Genomic DNA, 27560 nt, shown 5'->3' with positions numbered 1-27560 from the left:
TTTGGTGTTTTTTCATTGGCTGAAACCATCACGTGTTCAATCAATATACATGAAGGTGTGAACTAATTTCATAGTCATTAGAATTATGCCTTTAATCGGACATATAACAATTTAAATAATTTCATAAAACAATCCCAGAAGAATTTTAAAAAATGGGTCAAAGACAGAAAAGGCCGGGTTGCATATGTATATAAAATATGAGGCTGTGAATTGTTACTAAAATTTTCTACCACTGATCATTAATGTCGAAGATTAAACTAAGTTGGCAAACAGGAAGTTGATGAGCGACAGACCTTAAATGATATCCCACGGTATGGGACCATGTGTTTATTCTGTATACCAAATATCAAACGGCTGCGATAAGTAGTTGCTGAGAAAACTGTTACAAAAATTTCCTACCATTGACCATAAATGTTGAAAATTTAACTAAGTTGGCAGATGAGCGACATACCTGAAATGAGATCCCATGCATGGTATAGGACCATGTGTTAATGCTGTATACCAAATATCAAAAGGCTGTAATAAGTAGTTGCTGAGAAAACTGTTACAAAAATTTCCTACCATTGACCATAAATGTTGAAAATTTAACTAAATTGGCAAACAGGAAGTGGATGAGCGACAGACATGAAATCAAATCCCACACTAGAATGTATCCTACATTATGGGACCACGTGTTAATGATGTATGCCAAATATCAAAAGGCTGTGATAAGTAGCTGCTGAGAAAACTGTTACGAAAATGTCCAACCATTTACCATACATGTCGAAAATTTTACTAAGTCGGCAAACAGGAAGTGGATGAGCGACAGACCTGAAATCGAATGCTGTATGCCAAATATCAAGAGGCTGTGATAAGTAGTTGCAGAGAAAACTGTTACGAAAATTTCCTACTATTGACCATTAATGTTGAAAATTTAACGAAATCGGCAAACAAGAAGTAGATGATTGACAGACCTGAAATCGTATCCTACATAAGGGACCATGTTAATGATGTTTGCCAAATATCAAGATGCTGTGATAAGTAGCTGCTGAGAAAACTGTTACGAAAATTTCCAACCATTTACCATACATGTCGAAAATTTAACTAAGTCGGCAAACAGGAAGTGGATGAGCGACATACCTGAAATCAAATCCCACATTATGGGACCTCATGTTAATGCTGTATGCAAAATATCAAGAGGCTGTGATAAGTAGTTGCAGAGAAAACTGTTACGAAAATTTCCTACTATTGACCATTAATGTTGAAAATTTAACTAAGTCGGCAAACAGGAAGTGGATGAGCGACAGACCTGAAATCGAATTCTACATTATGAGACCACATGTTTATGATGTTTGCCAAATATCAAGAGGCTGTGATAAGGAGCTGCTGTGAAAACTGTTACGAAAGTTTTTTTTCCCCGGCCGCCCGCCCGTCGCCCAACATTCACCATACTATAACTCGGGTTTGCACCTGTGCAACCCGGCAAATAATAAAAATCATTGCAAATATTAATTGCATATAAATTGTAAATTTGTGTATGACAACTCACCCCCTAAACAAAACATAATAGACTAAACCAAAAAAGCGTTATTACCTAATTATGAAGTTCCATGACCATGATTTGCAAACCAAATTTAAGACCTATACCTGTTGAAAAAAATAATGACCACAGCAGATTTCGTACAAAAAATAGTCCGGTCAGCAATGAAATATTCTTAAGAAGGCCAACTCTCGGTTAAAATTTCTTTACCGCAAGAAAGAGATTCTTACTCAGCATACCAAGAAACTTTTTTGGTTATGTCTCTTATTCAGTGTCACTATGATTACGTATGCTCTGTTTTGGTATGATAGCTTGACACAGTCTTTAAAAAATAAGTTACATTCTTGTCAAAATAAAATAATGAGATTTGTACTTGACTTGGATTTAAGAGCCCATGTTAACCCATCCCACTTTAAGTCCCTTAGCTGATTACCGGTCCACAGAAGAGTTCAACAGATTATCATATACAGGAATAATTCTTAGATTGGCCTTTATAAATATTGCTCAAATGCTTCCGGTTTTCTTTTAACAACATGGTTGCCGGTGCTAAAATAGAAAAAAAGGTGGTAAGTGACATCATATCCTTAATTGATAAATAGATTGTGATGAAACTCTACAGAAATAACAAAATGGTCGTCAGAGCTAAAAGTAAAAAAATGACTTTAAATGACATATCCATATCTTTTGGGTAGACTTTGATAAAACCAAACAGGAATGATCCTCAGATGGACCTTGACATTAAACTCGCACATAGTTTTCCGGTCTGTTAAGCAAGATCGCCACCAGTGCTAAAAAAAGAAAAGAAAGTGTTAAATCCACAACTACCCACTGAACTGTTTATGAAACTCTGCAGAACTGATCATTGGACAGTCCTTTACTAATATTGCTAAAATTGTTTCGGTCTGAAGAACAAGCTAAAATTTAAAAAAAACTACCCCTTAATTAGTTCGTTAATTTCGATAAATACACTGCAAGAATTATCCTTGTATAGTTTTCTAGAAAAATTGCTCAAATGGCCGGCCGAGCAAATTGATCTCCGGAGCTTGAAAACAAAACTTCAATAGACACTTCATCCTTCACTTTTGGGTAGATTTTGATAAACTAAATAAGGATTGTTCATGGGTTGTCGCCTATAGTAATTGCTCAAATGGTTCCGGTCTGCTTAAAGAGATTACCCTGCTAAAATTGAAAAGTCAATTATCTCTTAGGTGCCCTAGAAATCTTTATCAAACTCCTTAGTAATGAAAAGTGCTAAAATTGTACCAGCTGAATAAAATGACTGCCAGATCTAGAAAAAGAGTAAAAAGTTAACCGCATCTTCTCCTTGACTATCGGGTAGATTTTGATAAAACTGTAGAAACTGTACAGGAACGATCTTTGTATAGTTTTCCATAATGATTGCTTAAAAGGTTCCGATCTGTTGACTAAAATAGCTGCCAGAGCTAAAAACAATAAAACTCTTTTAAACAAAATCTCCTTAACTATTTGGTCGATTTTTATGACACTATGTAAATGGTCTTTGGGTGGCCCTCTAAAATAATTGCTCAAATGTTTCCGATTTCCAGAACAAGATTGCCACTAGAGCTGAAAATGAAAACTTCACCATTTAAAAGTTTTGTACAGTGTAAATATACTTTGTGTAGAATCAGTTACGTAAAAATTATATGAAAGTTATCAATTCAACAAATGTATTCTTTTAATGCACCAACCCCTACACACTGTCAAAATAATCATGTTTATTTGAACTATCTAAATAGATGATTGATTGAGGGCCAAAATTGCTCTCTTGTTTCTTATTATAACTTTTTATTAGACAATGGATTGTAATAATGTTTTATACATAAATATTAAATGATCATATACAGGTTTAATGCAAATTCTGAAGGGCCCCAGAAGGGCGGCATATTAAAATCGTACCGTCTGTCTGTGCGTCTGTATGTGATTTCCACTAACACAACATTCGTTTTCGGACTTAACTTTGTCATGCATTGAAGGATTTTAAGTTTACTTAGGACAAACGTCCACTACATCGAGATTGTGTGTTGCATCTTTGACCCATGTCCCTAACTCAAAGGTCGATGTTACATTTACAGTTTAAAGGTTTACATTATTACAACTAGAATTTTGAGGTACACACATTTGTGTCCCGACTGTAACTGTTTTGCATTGAAATTGTCTGCCACATCAAGACGTTCACGTCTAAGGCCCATTCAAATAACTAAAAGGTCATGGTCTCACTTAAGGTTGAATGTAATTATTCTTGTCCAGACTGTGACTTTGTCATGCGTTAAAAGATGTAATTACATATATTCTAAAATGTAGTTTTTGATTAAAGAGAGGTAATTCAAAATGTGCCTTTATTCGACCGGTGCTAAATTATCTCCCGTATTTATCGTAATATTTGTTTGCCGCTTGCACATAAACGAGACGATGTGAACCTTGTGTCACCCATGTACGTGATGCTTCAAGGTTAAGGATGAGATTCATAAATCATGTCTGAAGGTTATGAATGGCGATATTGCCGGCATCTATACTTTGTTGACGTCTATTTGTCTTGTTGATCTATGTTTTTATATTCATAAATTGATGTCCAGTATTTCTAATAAACGTGTAGAATCTTAATGATATTTATCACATACCCCTGCCGATTTTGCTACTCCGTAAAATTGCATTGCACGGCCGGGCATACAATTATTTTTACTCTTCATTTTGGATATGTGATAAATAGAATGTTACATTCGTGTAATTTCAATGATACAAAATTTATTGAACTCGTTGAATAGAATAATATTATGCTTGCCAAGGGCTCGCAAAACATTACTTTAATCAACTCGTTCAATGAATTCAGTATTGAATTTATACTCTTTTAATAGGCTCTATTTATGTTAATTATGAAATACTAGTACAAGACTGTCGAGACTGCCTTAGCGACCCCCTGATTTCAACGACTCCCTGTCTTATCCGACCTTGTTTCAGTCCTCCAAATGAATTTTCCTATATAAATGGTCTGAATTAAACGACTCCCTGTCATATGTGACAAGCGACCCTAATTATCTGGTCCCTATGCATTGCTTTGTCTGATTTAAACGACTTTCACACCTTTTTTAAATAATACTTGTTTTAACACCCAGAGAGACAAAATAATTAAGTCCAATTATAATCCAGTAGTCAGTACTCTTCAATCAAACTCTACACACCTCTGATTACATGTATATATGCAGGTGTCAAGTGACGTAGCGTCTGGAGTGTCCGTAGCGTCTGATGCAATCGATGTGTGTTAACAAATTGAGGTCACAGGTGAAATGAACATAATGAACTGAGTAAACTGGATTAAGACTTGTGTTTGAAAAAAGTATGGAGTGCCAACGGAAGATTTTTTAGGCAGATTTTTATTTTATTTTACCTTTCTATGGCTGCATGGATAATACGGAAAAATGTTGATACCAGACTAATATGGATATGTTTTTAAAAGTATGATATTTATTTTAAGGATTTGAATGCATCAAATTCAAATTTATTTTGTACCATAATGATTCAATATTAAACTAATACAAAAAATAAAATTAAATTTTATATGATATACATACTATTATATTTGCTTTACAGGGATTCTTATTTTATTTACATCAAATATTTAAAGTACCTATGTGTATTTGCAATTGGTTAGATATTATTCCTTCACACAGTTATACAGTATATATGTTAAGTTACAATGATATATAGACATATAGATGGTATTTAAATTTTAATTTTCTATGAGTCTGTATTAAGAGACTCCCTGCCATATGTGACCTTTTTCTCAAGATCCCTTGGACAGTCACATATGACAGTCTCGACTTTCCAAGGGATCTTGATATTTATATATTATATCGTTTATATACGGCCATATAACCTGTCAACAATCTTTATAACGAATTAATAATACAGCAAACATCATTTTTTAGAGAAAAAAGTAAGATTTCTTCATGAGTCGACAGCAGCCGTGTATATAAAACTATATAAGCGTCACGATTATCCAATGAAAAGCGACGTTACAAACGTGCAGTATTATAATATTTTTTAAACACCGGATTGTCGATATTGTACATGGATATTTTGCCTTCCAATATAAGATGTTATTTTACAATATTAAGGTTGTCTTCACATTCTTTGAAAATTTAAACAAGTCAATACGAAAAGAATCGTTTTTGCATATTCTGTGATCAGAACGACATTGAAGACGAAGCTGTGTTCCATGTTACAGGTCGAGTAAAGTTGGTCTTTTCTTAAAAAAAACTGCCAGGTTTTTTAATGACACAGTGCATTCATATTGTAACCACATATAGTGTGTAGAATTTTAAACGACATATTTACTAAGTGTAAAGTCAAAATATGTTTATTCTATATTTACACAGAGACTGTGTAGCATTTATCAATATTTCCAAATATCAAATTTGAGCAGAGTATATCTTTAAAATGTGCATAATAAGTAATGACTTGTCCTTTATGACATATATAAAGACACTAAGTTCAATGACAATAACTCATATAGCCTTTCAATAAGAGTTATTTAGCCACAGTTTAAAATTCTTACATCGGACAAATATTGTGTCACTGTGGTGATGTTCTATTTCCGCTATGAGTCCTTCGGTGGATATTCTGTTTCGTGTTGATATTTTGTATCCGCATTGATATTTATCCATCGGCTTAATATTCTATCATGGCTGACAAAATTGAAGTAATACCATATTTCAAAAAAAATTCTGAACAATTTCAGAATTACCTCTCCCGTTATGTTTCTAGATCTGTTAGAGAAATACACTTACCAGAATGATGCCTTTCCTAGAACAGGATACTGTCTGAAAACGGTTTTATCAGTTGATTATTTTTTTACATCGAGTACAGCGAAACGTTGTCTGGGATGTAGTGTAATTATCATTTTTCAGCGTACAGTTATTTTATATCTGTTGCTCCTGGCAGTTTGTATAAACTCTTTACCTCACCAGTCATATAAAAACGTATATAAAAAGATGTTTTGAATAAATGGTAAATGAATGAATGGTGAGTGTTTGTTGCGGGTGTAAAATAATGAGAGACATGTGTAGTACAGATGTATAAAATATGAATTGAGATAAAAAAAAAAGGGGGGGAAATCCTTTACTGAGAATATCTCAATGATAAGTCAGGAGGTGGTGATATTTTAATCGGGTTGATATTCTGTCATTGGGCTAATATTCTTTCCCAGAATATTTGTCCCGTCTTAGAGTTGATATTTTGTCTTTAAATTATATCATAATATTCTCTCCTTGATTTGGTATTTTCCTTCCTGTTTGATATTCTGTCATCAATTAATATTCTGTTCCTGACTTGATATTGTCCAGGTTTTCATATTTCCCTTTGGGTTGATATTCAGTATGACAAATATTGTTTTGTTTTTTTGGAGATGCATATCAATACCACTGTTTTATTCATCCATGTAACTGCAAAATTAAATACTGAATTTTAAAAATATCAAGCTAGGGGTTTGTGTTGTCATTTTCTTGTTGTATACGATCGTATAAGTGTCAACAAAAACTGTATAATTATTTCAAATGAATAATCATAAAAAGAGCCGGGATCGGAAATTGGGCATTTCGCGAAAAAATGATATTATGTCAAGTATTCATGGGTTTTACGGGTATTTTTACGGAAGTTTCCGTACTTTCCATACGAGGCATCGCGAATTATGAAGTTGCAAAAGGTCACGTAGGCACGTTTACTTGAAACGCGAAAAGTTCCCATTTATCGCTATAGCAGTTTAAAATTTAAACATATCATATGATCTTCTTCAAAAGGTGAATTTTCAGTTGAAAGTTGAATGTAAATAATGTATACATTACTAATCATTTTGTTAATATTCCAGAACTTTTCATTAAGGTCTACATTGAAGAACCTTAACTGCGAATATTAATTGACATACCAGCAAATATGATGGCTGTTCATTATAAGATCACAATACCATTTAACAACTGACGGTTCCTTATCACAACATTCTAGGACTGTTCATCATGCCGGCATAATACTTTATGTCATTTATTATACAGTATACAGTTATTTCATATGTGATTTGGGAACAGTCAAACTGTTGGCCCGAGGTGGAGGGGGTAGTGTTTTGAACTGTTGCCCAAGGCCGTAGGCCGAGGGCAACAGTTCAAAACACTATCCCCGACACCGAGGGGCAACAGTATGAAATAACTGTTATATTACCTGATCAACTACTGTTTTAACAGCATTTGCAGCAGAAAAAAGGAACAAGAACATAGTTTTGCACATATGTTAATAATTAAACTTAATATTTTAACTATGTCACGTCACGTCTGGTTCATGATGAAGATCGATGGACGCTTCAAGTGTAAATCCTCTATGACGTCAATGACGTCAGAGCACGAGAGGGAAACAGTCGAAACTATTGACCGGTCAACAGTTCGCGAACGTTGACGTCTTTAGAATTTCAGAAAACAGTAAATAATAACAAATTACATTTATATAAGGTATCAGGTAATAATTAGATCTATTTCATATGGGATTTGGGAATAGTCAAATTGTTGGCCCGAGGTGAAGGGGGTAGTGTTTTGAACTGTTGCCTAAGGTCGTAGGCCGAGGGCAACAGTTCAAAACACTATCCCCGACAACGAGGAACAACTGTTTGAGTGTTCCCAAACCACGTATGAAATAACTGTTTTATTACCTGATCAACTACTGTTTTAATAGTACTTGCAGAAGAAAAAAGGAACGAGAAAATAATTTTGCACATGTTAATATAGGGTTAACGCACGTTTTTCCGTGTTATAACGTCTGCAGAGTCCCGAGGAACGGTTGGTGCCCGAGCCCGGTAGGGCGAGGGCTCCAACAGTTCCGAGGGACTCTGCAGACTTTATAACACGAAATAAACGTGCGTTGACGCTATTATAGCATAAAATTTTCAAACAAATTCGTGATGTATAGTTTATACAAAACACAATTACATTAAATTCTTGTGCTTGGACGGTATTTATCCAATTCTATGTTTTACGTATCCGTTTCATTTTTCCGGGGCCAACAACTTAGAAAATTCTCGGAACCGAACGAAATTTTGAAATTTAATTGATTTAACAAAGCTTGGCCTTTGGAGATTTATTATCTCAAGAAAAAAATAAAACGTTACATTACTCTACCCTCTACCCAAGACAAAACATGACCCTCAGAAATTCTTAGAATGATTTCAGATTGACGGTAGAAAAAAGATCAGTGACATCAGAATCGGTTTTTTTTTCAAGCAAACAAGTTTATAAAAAAATCAGGCACTAAGCATTATTCTCTCAAAGAAATATAATGAAAATTTATCAACATTAACATAAATAAAAACATTTTCTCATATTAATTTTGTGTTATCTAGTTTTGTTAGTTAATCGGAGTGTTAAACTGAACGACAGGTAGATTCTACTGTATTTGTTTACATTGAAAACTGTCCGTTTCTTAGAAAGGGCGACAACCAAGATTAGCACCGATGTCTATACGCCGTTTTTCCGGCATAGTTACTTGAATATACGACTGAGGCCCTCGAATCAATAAATTTCAATATAACAAGAGCGCATAACTCTTTGGCAAACAGGCCAAATCGTCATTTTTGTTTGTTTGTTTACTGGGCCCTGTATTTATTGCGCATAGGTGAAACCGGGCTATAACAAGAGCGCGTGACTATGTTAACACATGGTTTTGGTCCCGTTATAACATGGGCAAAAGAGGGAAAAATAGCCGATTTTATGCTATAATAATTAAACGTTATAGATCTACTTTAACTATGCCACGTAACATCTGGTTTATGATCAAGATCGATGGACGCTGCAAGTGGGAATCCTCTATGACGTCAATGACGTCAATGCACGCGAGGGAAACAGTCGAAACTATTGACCGGTCAACAGTTCGCGAACGCGGACGGTTTTAGAATTTTAGAAAACAGTAAAAAATACCGAATTACATTGATATAAGGTATCAGGTAATAACATTGAATGATAATAACAACCGCAAGTTATACAACATTTCTATTGAACATTAAAAGTATACATATTTATGTATAACATAATTGAGATCAATAAAGATGGCTGTGACTATAAAAAGGATTGGAGCACCACACTAAATACCGTATTCCGGTATATACCGGACAGGGCGCTTGAATGATAAAATGCTAAAATCTTGTATTTTTACCCAACGGAATGAACTTTAACAGGTCTAATTCATCTTTTCACACCGAATCAAGTACGATAATCAAGGAAAAATGTAAAATTCGGCGAAAAAAACGATATTTGTCTATTTTGTGATCATGATTTCTGCAAGCGTCTAGAGGTACTGCTCCAATCCTGTATTGAGCTAAATCCAATAAAGATACTGTCTTTTGGTGAGTAGTAATATTCAAGATCTACGGACAGAAAATTGTCTTCTCTCGAAGCAAACCTCGAATAAAATCACGGAAATATTATTCATATTTCAAAAGAAATTTATTCCTATTTCATTACCGCCAACACTCAACCAAATTAGGGTAGTTTATCTTTAAAACCTCACAAGCTTGAAATATGTACTTCGGGAAATCTGTTGTTTACGGGTTTACGGTTATTATTAAGAGATTTATACACGACAGAGTAGGGCCGGAAGGTGATAATCGACCCTTAAAAATGAATAATGGCCCCGAGGGCTTAAGCCCGAGGGTATTTTTCATTTCAGGGCCGATTATCTCCTTCTGGCATAACTATGACGTGTATTCATGTCTTTAATACACTTGGTAGATTTAATAATAAAATAAATACTTTGAAACTTATTTCGTAGACATTCCTGCTTTTCTACTGTAGACTCTACTGTTCAGTTCCGTAACTTCTACAGAGTTGTTTACTTTTTGTGTGTTAAAAAAACACTACTGTAGGATCTAGCAGCAAGTTTTATTTTATTTTTTTTTCAGAATGAATTTGTCGTATCATTTCTTTAAATTTCAATGGTAATAAAACTATGTTTGTACAAAATACGCTTAATTTCTTATAATAAAATCAAGCGATTAGTGCTTAAAACCTACTTTCACTTTTACAGTTAACTGTTTGATGACGTAAAATATGACGTCATTATTTCAGTTTGTGCACGTGCACATGTTCAGCGGGCTGATAACTAGTTCTCGGTCCCGGGCCGCAAACTCATAATAGGTCACGTGACACTCATAATCAGTTGAAATCAGAGGCGATTTTGTTACTATATATAGTAACAAGTGTATTAAGTAGGATTATCCCTATCGATCACGTCTTACCATTTCCCGAAAATCGAAGCGTCAGTTCTATGAATTGTATTATAAATAGCTTGTTTTGAAAATTTTCTTAGAAAAAAAAAAGGCATTATCTGTGGTAATTTTTCAAGTGTTGTAAAATGAATACGAAATTCCTCTCATGCCGCCGATTATTTTTAGAACGCTAATATATAAGTTCAGCGGCAAAAATCGTTTTCAATTTAAAGTTTCCTAAAATATGTTGATGAATTCCCAATGCTCGACTGTTAGTCATCTGTATATACATGCGTTTTACTTTGTTTATTTTTTATAAAAGCTTCTTATTTTTAAAATTTTTAATTTATTTATCTGTATCGAAAATTTGAATTTGATAACACATGGACTATCAAATTATGATGCGTTGCCATAGAATTGAATAAAGTTTCTTATTACACAATACGGGGCAATTTTTTTATTAAAGACTGATCCTTGCGTCTTTCTCTGAAAAAACAACAACTATTTCCTTGTTCTGTTTTGGTAAGTAAAATTATATTTGACATCATCTGACTTTCTGTCATTTAACTGTTCGCTACTTCCGAAATTTGCTGAAATTTTGTAGGAATGTTCTTACGGCTTTTATAGTTAAATAGTGTATTTTTTCCGGCGAAAATTGTTCATGAATATAATGTTTTCAAACTTTATGTTCATCACCATCAGTGAATTCTTAGTTAAATATATGCAAACTATTTACTAGCAGCTATATGATATAGCGTTTTTTTGTGTGCGTTTTCCGCGTACAGCCTCCTAGGGTGTAGTAATAATTAGTAAGTTTCCATAAGTTATTACGCAGGCATGATGTAAGCGACAGTTAATCATTATTTGTCTTTTTAAAGAAAAAGTATTTAAGGACTACTAATGGTTTATAACAACAAAAGAACATTCATGATAGTAAGACTACAATGTTCTCTTACAATAGTCAAACTGGCAACGTTCTAGTTAATGACCCGTCATGCGCAGTTGGTCGCTGCGTAGTAATTGGAAAATTGTTTAAAAAAAACAACAATATTTTCCCAAATAATTTAAACATTTATTCAGTACTTTACAATAATGCGTTTTGTTTTTAATTTTTCTGATATAGCAGTAAAAAGTATAAGGGTTTAAATATTAGAACTATTTATGACTGATGCACGACCGATTTACCGCCGCAGTAAACGTGAGTAGTGATTTTAAAATTTCCAAAACGTTTAAACCAAGCGTTTCTCTGAGAATTATAAGATTTAATAATAGCAAGTATGATGATAAAGAACGTGTTAGAACAAAAACTTGTTTTAACTTGTAAATAACGTTGATAAGTGATAAGTCAGCTTCAAAGTATCACTATACTAGTTTTATACCTGATTACCGCGGCAGTAAGATTTGATGAACGGTCTTAACATTGGGCTTAACAAATTGCGTCTACATGTTAAGCTTAAATGGCCTCCATATGTTTATATATATTCAATTGCGACATTTTGAACGATGAGCAGAAAGTTACTCTGGTAATATCAGATTAGCTCTATTTCCGTTAATATGCATTTATATCAAGGTAAGTGCATGTAGATCGAATTAAGTAAAGTAGATAATATTTTGTCATTTCATTATAATCAGATGTGTGTTGTTGTTGTATTTTTTTTCTTTAAGATTATATTAAAACTATAATTGTAGTTAATGCAATAATCATGACAATAACGAAATACGGCGTCATTTTAAAATGTTGGCAATATCTTAATGCAAGGTGTATTTCTAGTTAAAACGATATATATATCTATTAAATTTATTATGAATATATGAATATTGTGGGTAAACTTGCAGCAAGAAACAACAACGCCTTGCATTTCAATTTACAAAATTTTCTGCGGTTATGAAAAAAAACATACATGTATACATCTGCTCTGACTCGTGGTTATTATTTGTTAAAAAAGCGAGTGTAAAAATTGAATGTGACCTCAAATGACACAAGATTGTAAAAATCAAAATTTTCTCCTAGAAGATCTCAAATCACATATTTTAGGCGTTATTAAATCAGCTTTGCTGTGCATTTAAAATGTATCTGCATTCAAAAACCTAGCCGGATCTTGTTTTTTATCTGCTTTATTTATTCGTTTATTTTGTATTATCTTATCGCACACGTTTGGCACTTTCACAGAAGATAGTACAGTATCTAGGAAAAAAATTATTTTCTAAGAAAGAAATAGTGTTTTGATGTAAACGTTCTTCTACAGATATTTGCACGCTTATATAAAAATAGGTGAAGGTAAATTTCGTTTGCATGCAGACGTTTGTCTGGAACTATCATATTATAAAGCTGGGGCTTTCTTTCTCAGCTACGCAGAATACAATTTACAGCAAGTGAAAAAGGCCATATATCTGTGAACGAAAAAATTTAAAATGGATAAAATAAAACTTGTCATTGTCATTGTTACAATTATTGTTAATGGAACAAATTGTGACACGGACTGTGATTGTAAATCTATCATGGAGCTACAAGAATATATGCAGAAAGAGATTTTTCAAAATAAGTTCGAGATTTCAAAAATGAACTCCCGGCTTAGGAGATTAGAAGCTTCAAAGAGGCATTTGTCAGAACCAAACAACAAGGCATCAAGTCAAGGTAATCTATTATTGCCTTCATTTTATTGTAACATAAAAATATTGTCTGCCATGATTCATGTCTTTGTATGTACCCGTGAATATAAAAATAGGAACGTTTGTCTGTCTGTTCGTGCGAGGTGAGCCTCAAACTGGATATATATTAAGTTCTATTTGTACTTATGGTTTCATAATTTACTCAGATATATTGTATTTAAACGTGGTATGCAACAAGCTTCTAGTAATATGAAGAGCTCGGTTGGGATAACTGTTGGATCCCCTGAGCAAAAGTCACTGTAACTTCAAATATAAAAATAGTCCGGTCAGCAATGAGATATTGTAATCGAACTTGATTCTGCCCATCGTTTTCTCGTTAAGGGCACACGCTTTCTATTACTTGGGGACAATACACCGCTTTTCATGGAATGGCACTACTGTGCCACATTGAAGGCTCCATGATAATCACCGTATGAACACATCTGCGGATGTTTCTAAATTCAAAATAATACCACTTCATGTTAAAATGTTGAATTCGGCTTAAGCCGGTGCTAGGGGGCGTGGACGGTAGTTTGCACTTTACGGTATCGTCCATGAACAGGCTCAATCAAACCGAGCCTGCAACAGTTTCAATTTTGTCGTTTTGGGCTTTCTTTAGGGAGTTTTATTTTCTCTATTTGGTATATAATAACCTTATATGATGAACCGACCGCCTCCGTGGTCGAGGGGTTAAAGTCGATAACTTCTTATCCAGTTACCTCTCTGGCGTGGGTAGTTTAGCGCAGAGGAAGGTAGTCTAGTACTGGTGATACTCTCCAGGAACGATGGTTAGGAAACTACCCGCCTTTATGACTGAAATTCTGTTGGAAAAAGGCGTAAAATTAACAAACAAACAAACAAATTATATGATGAACCCGGTATGGTAAAAAGTAATCATATGCATAGACCTCTGTTAGGATTTATTTTTGGCCTCCTCGATTAATGTCACTGCCACAAAAAATAGTTACCGGACGAATGATATATTTAGAAATGAGAAATTACATACAGCATGCTAATGTGAACATATTTTTACTATTTTACCAAATTAAATGGTTTCCAGACGATTACTTTTGACAAACTAACGCATAATAATCATTTGTAGTACTAAGACCAAATATCCTAGATTGTAGGTCAAGTTGGTATTTGGTTTTTGACCACTAATTTTACTCATAGTTGCGGTTCCTTCTTGTCTTTTTGAAAAAGTAAAATATTTTTTTTAAGCTCACCTTAGTATATTCTCAATCTCTTAGTGATCAAGACTGCCGCCAAAGCTAAAAATAGAAAAGCCTTAAAACGATATTTCTTCAATAACTGTTTGGTAGAATTAGGTGAAACTTTACAGAAATAATTCTTAGATTGGCCTTCATAAATATTGCTCAAATGCTTCCGGTTTTCTTTTAACAACATGGTTGCCGGTGCTAAAAATAGAAAAAAAAGTGGAAAGTGACACCATATCCTTAATTGATAAATAGAATGTGATGAAACTCTACAGAAATAACAAAATGGCCGTCAGAGCTAAAAATAAAAAAGACTTTAAATGACATATCAATAACTTTTGGGTAGACTTTGATAAAACCATACAGGAGTGATCCTTAGATGGACCTTGACATAAAACTTGCACATATTTTCCGGTCTGTTAAGCAAGATCGCCACCAGTGCTTATAAGAAAAGAAAGTGTTCAATCCACATCTGAATTGTTTATGAAATGATCATTGGACAGTACTTTACTAATATTGCTAAAATTGTTTTGGTCTAAAGAACAAGCTAAAATAGAAAAAATACTCCTTAATTAGTTCGTTAATTTCCATAAATACACTGCAAGAATTATCCTTGTATAGTTTTCTATAAAATTGCTCAAATGGTCGGCCGAGCAAATTTACCTCCATGCTTGAAATTTAGAAACCTTTAATAGGCACTTCATTCTTTATTTTTGGGTAAATTTTGATGAACTAAATAAGGATTGCCCATGGGTAGTCGACTATAGTAATTGCTCAAATGGTTCCGGTCTTCTTAAAGAGATTACCAAGCTAAAATTGAAAAGGAAAATTATAAGTCAATCATCTATAAGGTACCATATAGCTATTTTATCATAATTCTTAGTCATGGAAAGTGCTAAAATTGTACCAGCTAAATAAAATGACTGCTAGATCTAGAAATAGAATTAAAAGTTAACCGCATCTTCACATTGACTATCGGGTAAATTTTGATGAAACTGTACAGGAACGATCTTTGTATAGTTTTCCATAATGATTGCTTAAAAGGTTCCGATCTCTTGACTAAAATAGCTGCCAGAGTTAAAATTAATAAAACTCTTTTAAACAACATCTCCTTAAAACTATTTGGTCGATTTTTATGACACTATGTAAATGGTCTTTGGGTGGCCCTCTAAAAAATTGCTCAAATGGTTCCGATTTCCAGAAGAAGATTGCCACTAGAGCTAAAAATGAAAACTTCACCATTTAAAAGATTTGTACAGTGTAGAATCAGTTACGCCAAAATTATATGAAAGGTATCAATTCAACAATTTTTTCCTTTTAATGCACCAACCCCTTCACACTGTCAAAATAATCATGTATATTTGAACTATCTAATTAGATGAGCAATTAAGGGCCTTAATTACTCTCTTGTTTCTTATCATAACTTTTAATTAGACAATAGATTGTAATAATGTTTTATACATAAATGTTAAATGATCATATACAGGTTTAATGCAAATTCTGAAGGGCCCAAGAAGGGCGGCATATTAAAATCGTACCGTCCGTCTGTATGTGAGTCCCCACTTACACAACATTCGTTTTCGGAATTAACTTTGTCATGCATTGAAGAATTTTAAGTTTACTCAAGAAAAACGTCTACTGCATCGTGATTGTGTGTTGCATCTTAGGCCCATGTCCCTAACTCAAAGGTCAAAGTTACACTTACAGTTTAAATGTTTACATTATTACAACTAGAGTTTTGAGGTACACGCATTTGTGTCTGGACTGTAATTTTTATGCATTGAAATTGTCTGCCACATCAAAACGACGTTCACGTCTTCTAAGGCCCATTTAAATTTCTAAAAGGTCATGGTCTCAATTAAGGTTGAATGTTATTATTTTTGTCCAGACTGTGGCTTTGTCATCCGTTAAAAGATGTTATAAAATATATTGTTCATATTTCAAAGGGCCATACCTTGGATGGACCAGTGTTGGGCGTCACAAGGTCAAGGTCACCTGTGCTAACAATAGATTTTTCACACTTTTCTTTTACACCTTTTGTTTGTTTTCATACTAATGTTTCATATTGAGATGGAATATACCAAAGTTGATCCTTTAAGTATTGGTGGAGTTTGATTTTCAATCAAACAAAGCTTGCAATTTTGATATGATTCTGTTGTGATCAATGCTTCCAAGGGACTCGTCTTCCAGAAAGTGTATCAAATAACAATAACATGTCAACTTATTACAATAACAAAACAAAACATCATGACGCTATCAAGTTATATAGCTGCGTTTACATTTTTTACAAATTTGTTGTGCATAACTCTGTGAATGATTAAACCTCTTTTGAAACATTGTTACTGACAAGAATCTGGGGCGGGAAATTTGTGATTCCCTTTTTTATCTCATTTTTTACAAATATAAGGTTTTAGATGATAATACTAACCAGGCAATCGATTGTAATGATTATTGGTACACAGATGGAACATCATACAATATAGACCAAGTTCATATTTTTCCCACCTATTTTTCGAAATGTCATTGTGGCAGGTCAGTCTCACGAATCATTTTTAGTGATACATCTAGTTTTCCATATGTCCTAAAACTTTAGGTGAAGTTTGGGGTCAAGGTCAAGGTAAGTGGATTAAAAAAGAACATAGATACATTTTTAAACAGTCCTGTATTTATAAACTGGTATCCTTCATGTCTTACAGGGACATGCCTAGGCTGGTTCTCTTCCTACGATTATAGTTAGGGGTCATTTAGATTAAGGTCAAGGTCACCAAAACCAAAAAAAAAAAAAAAGATTTTATTTTATTCAGCCATTTTTAAAGTTCTTTCATATTTGGAAAGAAAAAAATGCAAGATGATCCTTAAATTTTGGGTGGAGTTTAGGTGTCACTTGGTTGAATGTTTATGAATTGCATTTGATTATATGTCAATAATTCTTATCAGTAAACTGAATTATTTTCAGCTTCATTAAATGTAATTTTACAAGAACAAAAGGTCATGACTCTGCAAAGTTTTTTTTAACTGTGATTACATTTTTAGCAAATTTTCTCCGTTACTATCTGTTGGTACCTCGGTCGGGAGCATTTGTGTTTAACAAACACGTTCTTGTTTTATACACGATCTAATACTTCTTATTCAAATCTTTTGAAATGTTGGTATAATGCCATAAAGGCAACTTAAGCATAAGAAAGAAATGAATATGAATATTCGTATACAGATAAACCACATCAGTTTAGAAATGTGTAGATAATAGGTTTAATGAATGTCCAAACATTGTCATGTGAATGAAATAGCATTTGATGGTTAAAATGAAGTAAAACCTTTTAAAACGTAAAAAAAACTATTTTAGTCTTTCATACAAATATTTAATGACTAAAACATTACTAACACACAAACTGCAAAAGACGAAAGATAGTTGACCTATATAGTCAATAATTAAGGTTTCAAAAATTGTAATAAGACAACAAGGTTTTCCAGAAATAAAATGATACCCTTTTGAAGTCTTAGGTATGGGTTTATAACAATTTAGCTTACCATGCAGTGATACCCTGAGCAGTTAGGAAAGTTGGTTGTTCGTTGTTTCTTTGAAAAAACCAGCTCTTCTGAAACTTCGAGGCAAATTTTCGCAATTTGGTAAATATGTCTTGGAAAAAAGCTTTTTAAAATTGTTCTAATGTAGCTCGAAATGTATTTCACTGTGCATTGTTTAAAACATCTTCTCCGGAATCGCATTGCCTTGAAATTAGGTAATTAACAAACACATTATGTAGTGGATTTTACCATGGTCAAATTATGTAGTCTAAAGTTTAAACAATGGAATGCCACGAATACAAAAGATACGTTATTGAACATTAGAAGCTTGTTACTCTTTATGCATATAAAAACATATGTTATTTCGTTTGACAGAACCTGGCGGGCAATCGACACCTGGTGATCAAGATAGAGACAATAAAGATTTAGTTAGAATTGATTCCTTAGAAGCTAAAGTAACAAGTATTGCATCCCTCTTGAAAATAAAAGATGTGATCAGTACAGACGTTACTCAAGCAACTGAAAAATCTGGACTTTTAGACCAAATTGAAACAAACCTGACGACTCTTTCTCTTCAAGTTCAAGATTTAAAGAAAAGTGATACCGACAAACATTTGTTAGGGACGATTGTGAAGAAAACATTATCCTCTGAAAAACGGATCCGGAAAAAGTTTGTGACGGTATTGAAAGGTGCAGTTGAAAACATCAACAATTCTGTTAGTGAAATGAGGACTGAAACAGAAAGCCGAATGGAAAAATATAATAAAACGTTCGTTAAAAGATGTGACAAGTCTATTGAGACGATGAAAGAAGTGACAGTGAACATCAACAAAACAATGTATGAAGAAATTAACATCATAACCGAGTCTTTACATGATCTAACGGAAGAATTGTCTGACGCAAATAAAAAAGGTAATTTTATTCGATGTTTCCAAACCTAAAAAACCAAAACAAAAAACGAATAGTTCTTTCTAAACTATTCTTGGCCCTTTTGTTCATATTAAATTAGATATAAAATAAATACTTAAACGTTTCGAATATTTCCCCAAATCTATATCCTGATTTTTGTGTTGTGTAACAAAATCTCATTGTAAGTGATAAAGCAATTGGTTTATAATTTTTTTACAAAAAATTAATATAATGTTAACCAAATGTACTGTGCTTTAGTCTTGTTCTTTTTATACTTTCCCTGAAGAATTCCGCAGATTTATTGGTTATGTAGAATTGTTTTTGTCACAGATTGAATAAATTATGGTTGTATAATATACGCAACACATTTAAGTGTATATCACATTGGTAAACAAACTTTATCTCATTATGATGTTGCGTCTAAAAATCAATAAAATAAAATAAAACGTATATACAAATGTTAGTATTTTCGCGTGTCGGTAATGGTAGTTTTTCAAATAAGATTATTGTCCAGGGAGCGTTATTTTACATTTAATTCGGTGCATTTTATTTATGTTCAGAAATAATCATTTTCATGAAACATGGCGAATTTGTTGTACCTTGTGTGGTTGCACTTTTTTCACAAAGCAAGTTAATCAAAAACCTATGGCTGTACATTATTCATTGTATAATGATAAACTGCGCAAAACACTATATTTTCCAATTCAAATTACCCCTCATTCGTTAATATACATTATAGGATATAGAGTGAACGATCTTTTGCATATCTTTTCGTGGTAAAGGCTTTAATTTCAAACCTACATGTCAGTGGTTTTACTCAGATGCCCGCTCGTGAGTAGTTGAAATAATTCACGGAGGAGGGTCCGGGGGTTTCTTTCAACAGTGAAGCTGGAAAGTCGCCATATGACCTCTACTGTGTTGGTACGGCACAAAACGCACCACGCTATTCCATTAAAAATAATCAAATGTACATTAGACGTAATGGATACAGTACGAGTTTTTCTTTAAAAGTGTCTTCTTACACACTTAAGAAGACAGTTTGCTAGGCTAAACAACAAATTGTCCGAGGCGAAGCCGAGGATAGATTGTTGTTCGTCCTAACGAACTGTCTTCTTACGTTTGTGAGAAGACACTTTTGAAGAAAATACGAGTAACTGAACCTGACTTATACGACGTTTAAGTCTAAAGAAAAGATAATTTAATAAACACATTTAATTATAAATAATTCTAATTGAAATAAAAATGTATGGTGTTGTAAAATATAAAACTATTGGAAATATTTGCATGGCCTTAAAGCTGTGAGCAGTGAAATTTATTCGCACGGAATTTTCGTGCACTTATTTCAATCGGACAGAATTCACTTTCATTTATGATAAATAATGTTAAAATAGCTGCCTTCATCAGATAAATCAATTATGTCATTCAACATTGAAACCGTCTCTGAACATGTTTTACGTCAATGTTATATGGATAATTTTTTTGACCCAAAATTTTGTAAGTGTCCTTATTCACAAGCTCAGCTTGCCATATGCTGTATATGGCCGTTGATATTTTTGTTGATTTGGGGCCCTGGGACCAGTAAAGGTCATGTTGATGTTGTTGTTTTTTATAGAATGTCAAGCGATATGCAAAAAAGATAGCGTTCATCATCCAATGAGCAACTGTTAGTTTCGTCAATGCTAAAATTAACTGTAACTATGTTCCTATGTTCCTAGAAATGGCCATCCATTTTATTTGATTCATTTCTCGACGAACTGAATTTACTTTCAAGTTCGCTACAACATTCTGACGGTTTCTATGGTGTCCTTTTTGAGGTAGTTAAAGTATCGCCTGTTGCGATTTAAGATTGCCTAAATCTCTTGTTTACGCTCGACTATTAAAAAAATAGGGAGAGCTATTGTAATTGTGAATTTTTACAGAACCATGGTCCCTTTGAACTTTGAAAATATCTACATTATTTAGGCTCTAATTTTATTATCAAGCACTGAGAATAGTCGAGCGCACTGGCTCTTCTTAATAGACAGCGAGATATGTAATTTTCTAAGTTTGAATGCAATGAATTAGTAGAAAATTAATTTCCCTTCGTCCGATTTATATTTCCGATAGGTGTCGCCAGTATTATGATGCACGAAGTTTACGTGCTTGAATAAGTAAGTGTATATCGCTCATTCAGCTTTGGGCAGCCGGCTATACACAAACGTATTTTCTTTTTTCGTCTGCTTGTGTAATTATGAGCGAAGAACAGCCACGTGGTGGTGGTGCAGAACTAGAATCGCAATTACAGCAAGTTCTTGTTGAATTACGTCAACAGAGACAAGAAGTTTCAGCTCTAAGAGAAGAATTTCAAGGAAGTAACTACAACGTTAGTTCTGAGGTGAAAAAGTTAAAGACTGCTAAAAACATAACGTGGAAATTTCAAGGAAATAAGGTACAATTTGAATTTAACACCGAGTTGGAAGAGGTTTCCAAACAAGCTGTATGGGCTTTAGAGCATAGTAAAGACGATTATTGTATGGACTTATTGAAAGAAATTGCAACCAAACTTCGTAAACGTAATAAACTTATACGTATAGCACATTCGTCACCTGGCGGTTGGGAGACTGTAAGATTGTACGAAGCTTACCCGATAGCTAGCGACAGTGAGGATGAAGCTAAGTTTTACAAGCCCGAAAATAGAGCTCTCAAGCGGAAGCGCACGTTATCCAAGAGTAAGCCTCTGTCTGCGACTGTTAGTCGTGTCAACAAACCTACTGTTATGCCTTCATTTCCTGCCTTTCAAAACAGACATATGCTGCAGCAACCATCTCCAGTCAAATCTTTTTGAGGTTACCAAGGAGCATCAGGCGGTCCGTTCTTCGGTACAAATTCCATTGCAACAGGATAATGTTTTGCCTGTGGAGACTTCCTTCATTTTCGGAAAGATTGTCCCAATGTTGTCAAAGCAGGAAGTGGAAGTGGAGAACAGTTCAACGCCAAAAAGTAATTCAGATATGAAAGATGAGTATAATTTTGACTACGAACGTTTTACCAATGATTACTATGAATACGAACAAGGTAAAAATGATAAAATTTGATCTTACTAGTGCGTATCACTTTGTTGAAATTTTCAAGCCACATACTGAGTTTTTAGGTTTTTCTTGGAGAGATTCTTCTAGTAATATTTCATATTATAAATTTTTGGTTCTGCCTTTTGGTCTTTCTTCAGCTCGTTATGATTTTATAAAACTGAAACAGCCGCTTATCTCAAAGTGGAGGGGTAAAGGCAAGTTTGTTACTATGTTTTTGGATGATTGTTTTTGTTCTAACCATTCATTAAAGTTGGGGCGGAAATAAAGCATGATTTATTGTCTTCCGGGTTTAAAACCTAATGCCCGATAAGTCGGTTGGGCCCGGTTTTTAAAATTTTGGGATTTTAAGGGGATTTTTTTAAAATTTTAGTGACGGGGAGGATTTTTGTAAACCCTTTAAAAAAAAGCTCAAGGTTTAAAAAAAACAATAGCCCATATTTTTTCGTCGCTTAAATACACAGACCCCCTAAGCGTGAGAAAAATTTGCCCGCTTAGATGGGCAAATTTTTTCAAAAGTCAATCGTGTTGGTCAGTGGAAATCAAAAAAGACACGTTTTTTAAATATTTATATATAAAGGCGTTTTAAATTGGGATTCGAATTTTTCTTTTCAGAGGAAAAATTTTTTCTTAGATTTATTTTTGGGAAAAAAGCATTTGGAATGTATAAATGGTTAAAATATTAATGAATCACACAAATTTACGAAAATTGTATATTCTGATGCAAGTAGTACTGGCTAGCTTGGTACATGTATATTGTAACAACGGCAGATGGTGTTTCTCATGGTATTTGGTCTGTAGAGGAATCTGAATCTGAAGTCCTCTTCATGGCGCGAACTTGTCGCAGTCAATAGGGTTCTTAAATCAATGGTACATTTGCTTGCAAACCAGAGAGTAAAATGGTTTACAGACAATCAGGGCGTAGTTTCTATAGTTTCTAAAGGTTCTATGAAATCAGATCTTCAATCTTTTGCAATGTCTATATATAAAAAATTTTCATTTATTTAAAATTTTGTTGCTTTGGATAAACGGAAAAAATGCCCCGTTATGAAAAATGAGGAAAGCTGAAATTCCCTTTTTTAGAAATTTTTTGACTATGATGAAATGGGGGATTTTATCATCCCCTTGGCTTTCTCCCCAAAAATAATATGGTATTTTTGAAGTAGATTGGTTTGCTTCGGAGCATAATGCTAAAATTTCTAAATGTTATTCTCGTTTCTGGAATCCTTCGTCTTATGGCATTGATGCTTTCACAGCATTTTGGGGTGATAGTTTTGGCCTGTTTGTGCCACCAATAAGTATCATTCGCATAGTTTTAAGAAAAATGTCTGTTGATAAGGCAAAGGGTGTATAAGTTGTACCTTTATGGAAGTCAGCGCCTTTTTGGCCTCTTCTTTGTCCGCATGGACAGTTTTTAAAAGCGATTATTAATTGGATAGATTTGCCAGTGGGTAAAGAACATTATGTAAGCTGTAAAAATGGGAAAGGAATTTTTGGAAATATGAATCTTAAATTTCGAATGTTAGCAATGTGTTGAATTTACACATTTATTGTGAGATTACACATGTATATAGGCGGGATCGCCAACAATCAGTATTGATAGCCGATCTGGTATCAGACGGCCGTTTTTGACATGCGGTATCGCTAGTCTAGTGTTTATGTAAATACATGTATTCGTTTATAGACTGTTGTATTTAGATGCACCTGGCACGTGCACCTGGCACTAGTCGGAAGTATGAGAATGGATTAAATCGATGGAGAAAGTGGGCTATTAGTAACGGTTTGGGGAGTCGGGATATTTTACCTGCAAGTGCATTTCCGGTTGCACTGTATCTAACATCTTTAAGTCAGTCTGCAAATAGTGCAAGTCCAGTGATTAGTGCTTATTATTCTTTAAAATGGATTCATGATATTAATGGTGTGCGTTCTCCAACCAGTTCTTCTTAAGTCACCAATATCCTTGAGGCAGCGAAAAGAATTTGAGCAAAACAAACAGTTAAGAAAGAAGTTATGACAGTTGAAATTTTTTCCGCTATGTATGCTAGGTTGTGTAAGCCTTACGATTTAAAACATCAGCGTATAATTTGTGCTAGTGTTTTAGGGTTTTCAGGGTTTTTACGAAGCGCTGAATTGTTAAACATTGTTGTTTCAGATCTAGTATTTTATCCATCTTTTTTGGCACTTTTTGTTGTAACTAGTAGGCGGATAAATACAGGAATGGTTCTTGGATATGATATTGATAGCTAGAACTGGTACCAAGTTATGCCCAGTTGTTAATCTTGAGAAATATATAAGATGGGCAAATTTAGATTCAAGTTATTTTTTGTTTTGTAATATTAGTAAGACTAAAAATGGATTTAAGAAAAAGACAGTTAATAAGCCAATGTCATATACTAATTTGAGAGATGAATTTAGATTAGCTTTCATGCCGCATGTAAGTGACATTTCTAAATAGTGTCTGCTTTCGTTAAGGGCAGGTGGAGCTTCAGCGGCGGCCAACAATGGAATTAAAGACAGAATGTTTAAACGTCATGGTCGCTGGACGAGCGACAGTGCTAAAGAGCGTTATACTTTAATTTAAGAGAACGTTTGTCAGTGTCTTTATCATTAGGATTGTGAATTATTCAGTGGATTTTGATATAAGATCATGTCTCATATACGGTATATTAATCTTATAGTCAAATATAATAATGTATTTAGTAGTTGTGCATTATGTTAAAGTGAATATATTGTCCCAGTGCTACATACAAATTACAAGTTTAGTAATTTATTTTATTTTTATTTGTTTGTCTTTATTTCGGAAATATTGTGGTTGAATGGAATTAACATTCTTTTTTTCGAAGAACTTATACTATAGACACTGGTACTGTAAATAAGTTACAGTTTTCGAAAGAGACATGCGAAAATAAGGTTAATCGTCGCGAATATTTTTACATTTTGATTCGCACGATAATATTAATGTATGAGAAAGTATAAGCATGAGACAAAATTTCAACGTTGAATGGCGTTAAATGGCGTAAAAAGTTTTTTGCAAGAATGTAAAATCTTGTAACTATATCTATAAAATACAGAAAGGCGGGGTAAGACTAAGAAAAATTGCATGTCAATAGGAGTTCTTTAACTGGCCCAAGCATTCTTGACTCGCAAAAAAAAAACAAGCAAGATAGCGAAAACCTATTTTATCTGAATATTATTATACAGCAATTGATGAAAAACGATTTTGTCTTTATATTTTCATTCTATATCTTTTTAATACAATATTATGTGATTAGGTCTAATATAAATAACACTAATCTACAACTTGTAATGCCCCTATATTACATAAGGCTCGTTACAAATTTGTTTATAATATACAGTTATAAAAGTTTATGTGATATAACAACTGTTTTAACATTCCTTAAAGTGTCTTCCCTTTTAGATGGTGAATGGTCAAGTTGGGAAAGCTGGGGTTCATGTAGTGTCAGTTGTGATGGTGGTATTCAAAGTCGGCTAAGAACATGTTCTAACCCAAGACCATCTTTATCAGGAAAATATTGTGATGGAAGTCCGGACGAGACAAGAACTTGCAACAAAAATCAGTGTGCAGGTATATTATATTCTTTACTCACGAAGACGGTGAATAAGTGTTGTTCGGAAAAAATCGAGTGTCCATTATTTAAAATGTAAAAGATCTTTCATAAGATATATAATTTTTCAACGAGTTCAAGAAAGTGTTTAAAATAGAGCCTCTGGTGAACTTTATAACATTTTCTTTAGCGAGTTTGATATTTTAATTATGACAAATGGAAAATTTATTGATCACATGCCCAAATAAATGGAAATAAACTTGTATTGCTTGACGTTTTTTCTTATGGAATATATAGGCGAAAAAGACAAACCCTTGTCGATTTTTCGACTCTATAAAAAGAGTATTGTACGGTCTGCATATATTGTGACATAACGTAATTTGCATTATACAAGCATAGTTTAAAGACGCCTTGTTCTATAGACGCGCCGATGAAAAAATATTCTTTTTTCACATTTAACAGTCTTTCGGGTATGTGATGTGTAGAATATTACATTGATGAAGGTGCATTACTGAATTTATTGAACTCGTTGAGCCAAAAAAAATATAATTCTCGCAAGAGTTTCGCATAATATAATTTTATTCAACTCGTCTAATAAATTCAGTATGAACTTACACTCATTCAATATCAAACATACTGTATATTACACACCTGTAACTTTAAGGGTATATTTTGTTTATTCTGGTGTCAGGTAAGATTTTGTTTCATCTTGAGAAATTCAAAAACAGAAGTCTTCAGAGTGACGTAAAGTCTTTTTACCCACTGGGTGTCACAGTTTGAGGCAATTTCCTCATGAAGACATTGAAACTGGGAGCTTAAAAACAAGTTAAAAAACTGAATGTTAGATGAAAATATGATTTATCTAAAATGATAAAATAAATGAAACAAACAATTCTAGAAAATGAAGAATTTACAAAATGGCGTTAAACAGTGAGATCGAGAGTAGTTATTGATTCAAACTATCTCTAGAGACAGATTGTCCGCCCATTTGTGAATTTTATTAGGTGTTTCTAGACTTAAAAAACAAAACAAAAACAACGGATAGTTCTTTCCAAACAATTCTAGGCCCTTTTGTTCATTATAGTGACATGTTAAATTAGATATAAAGAAGTATTTTGATGTTTCAACAATTTCCTTAAATCTTTAATCTGTTTTTGTGTTGTGTAGCAAAATCTTATTGTAAGCAAATGGTTTATAAATTTTTGCAAAAATTAATATAATGTTAACCAAATGTACTGTACTTTTAGTCTTGTTTAAAATTTTTGAATGTTCTTCCTATTGGTTTATGTTGAATTGGTTTTGTCACAGATTGAATATGAAATATGGCTTTATAATAATGGATATCACATTGGAATACATACTTTATCTCATTATAATGTTGCGTCTAAAATCAGTAAAAGTCTAAAAAAGTATATACAAATAAAATATATTCGCGTGTTAGTAATTTTTCAAATAAGATGATTGTTCATCAAGTATTGGCAGGGTTGCTCTGGTGCAAAGCCGTATTATGGTATGGTGAATGTCGGGCAGCAGGCAGGCTTGGCAGGCGGACGGGCGGGGAAATATGTTCGTAACTGTTACCTCAGCAATTAGTCATTACAGCCTCTTGGTAATTGGCATAGAGCATTGACACATGGACCCATACCGTGGGATTTGATTTCAGATCTGCAGCTCATTCACTTCTTGTTTACCCACTTTGTTAAATTTTCGATATTAATGTTCAATGCTAGGAAATTTTCGTATCAGTTTTCTCAGCAACAACATACTACAGTCTCTTGATATTTGGTATACAGTATTTACACATGGTCCTATACTTTTGGATTCGATTTCAGATCTACAGCTTGTCAGCTTCCTCTT

At 33.5% G+C, this 27560-nt stretch overlaps 1 protein-coding gene across 4 annotated transcripts in view; it reads left to right on the top strand.

Moving 5' to 3' along the window:
• The first annotated feature begins 13073 nt into the window (after positions 1–13073).
• The window catches only part of LOC132749606 (hemicentin-1-like), a 49794-nt gene continuing 35307 nt past the window's right edge, over positions 13074–27560 (top strand). For 2 of the 4 annotated variants that reach the window (XM_060739433.1, XM_060739434.1), the window contains exons 1-2: positions 13074–13407; positions 18539–19075. In XM_060739433.1, the coding sequence (XP_060595416.1) occupies positions 13185–13407; positions 18539–19075 (760 nt within the window). In that variant the 5' untranslated portion in view covers positions 13074–13184. The remainder of the gene's footprint in view (positions 13408–18538; positions 19076–27560) is intronic. The other 2 variants (XM_060739432.1, XM_060739436.1) reach the window with 2 other exon arrangements.

The sequence above is a fragment of the Ruditapes philippinarum genome, unplaced genomic scaffold (assembly GCF_026571515.1).
Source record: "Ruditapes philippinarum isolate M1 unplaced genomic scaffold, ASM2657151v2 ctg4743_1_1_1_1, whole genome shotgun sequence".
In the NCBI taxonomy this organism is placed as follows: domain Eukaryota; kingdom Metazoa; phylum Mollusca; class Bivalvia; order Venerida; family Veneridae; genus Ruditapes; species Ruditapes philippinarum.
This window is presented reverse-complemented; position numbering and strand designations above follow the sequence as displayed.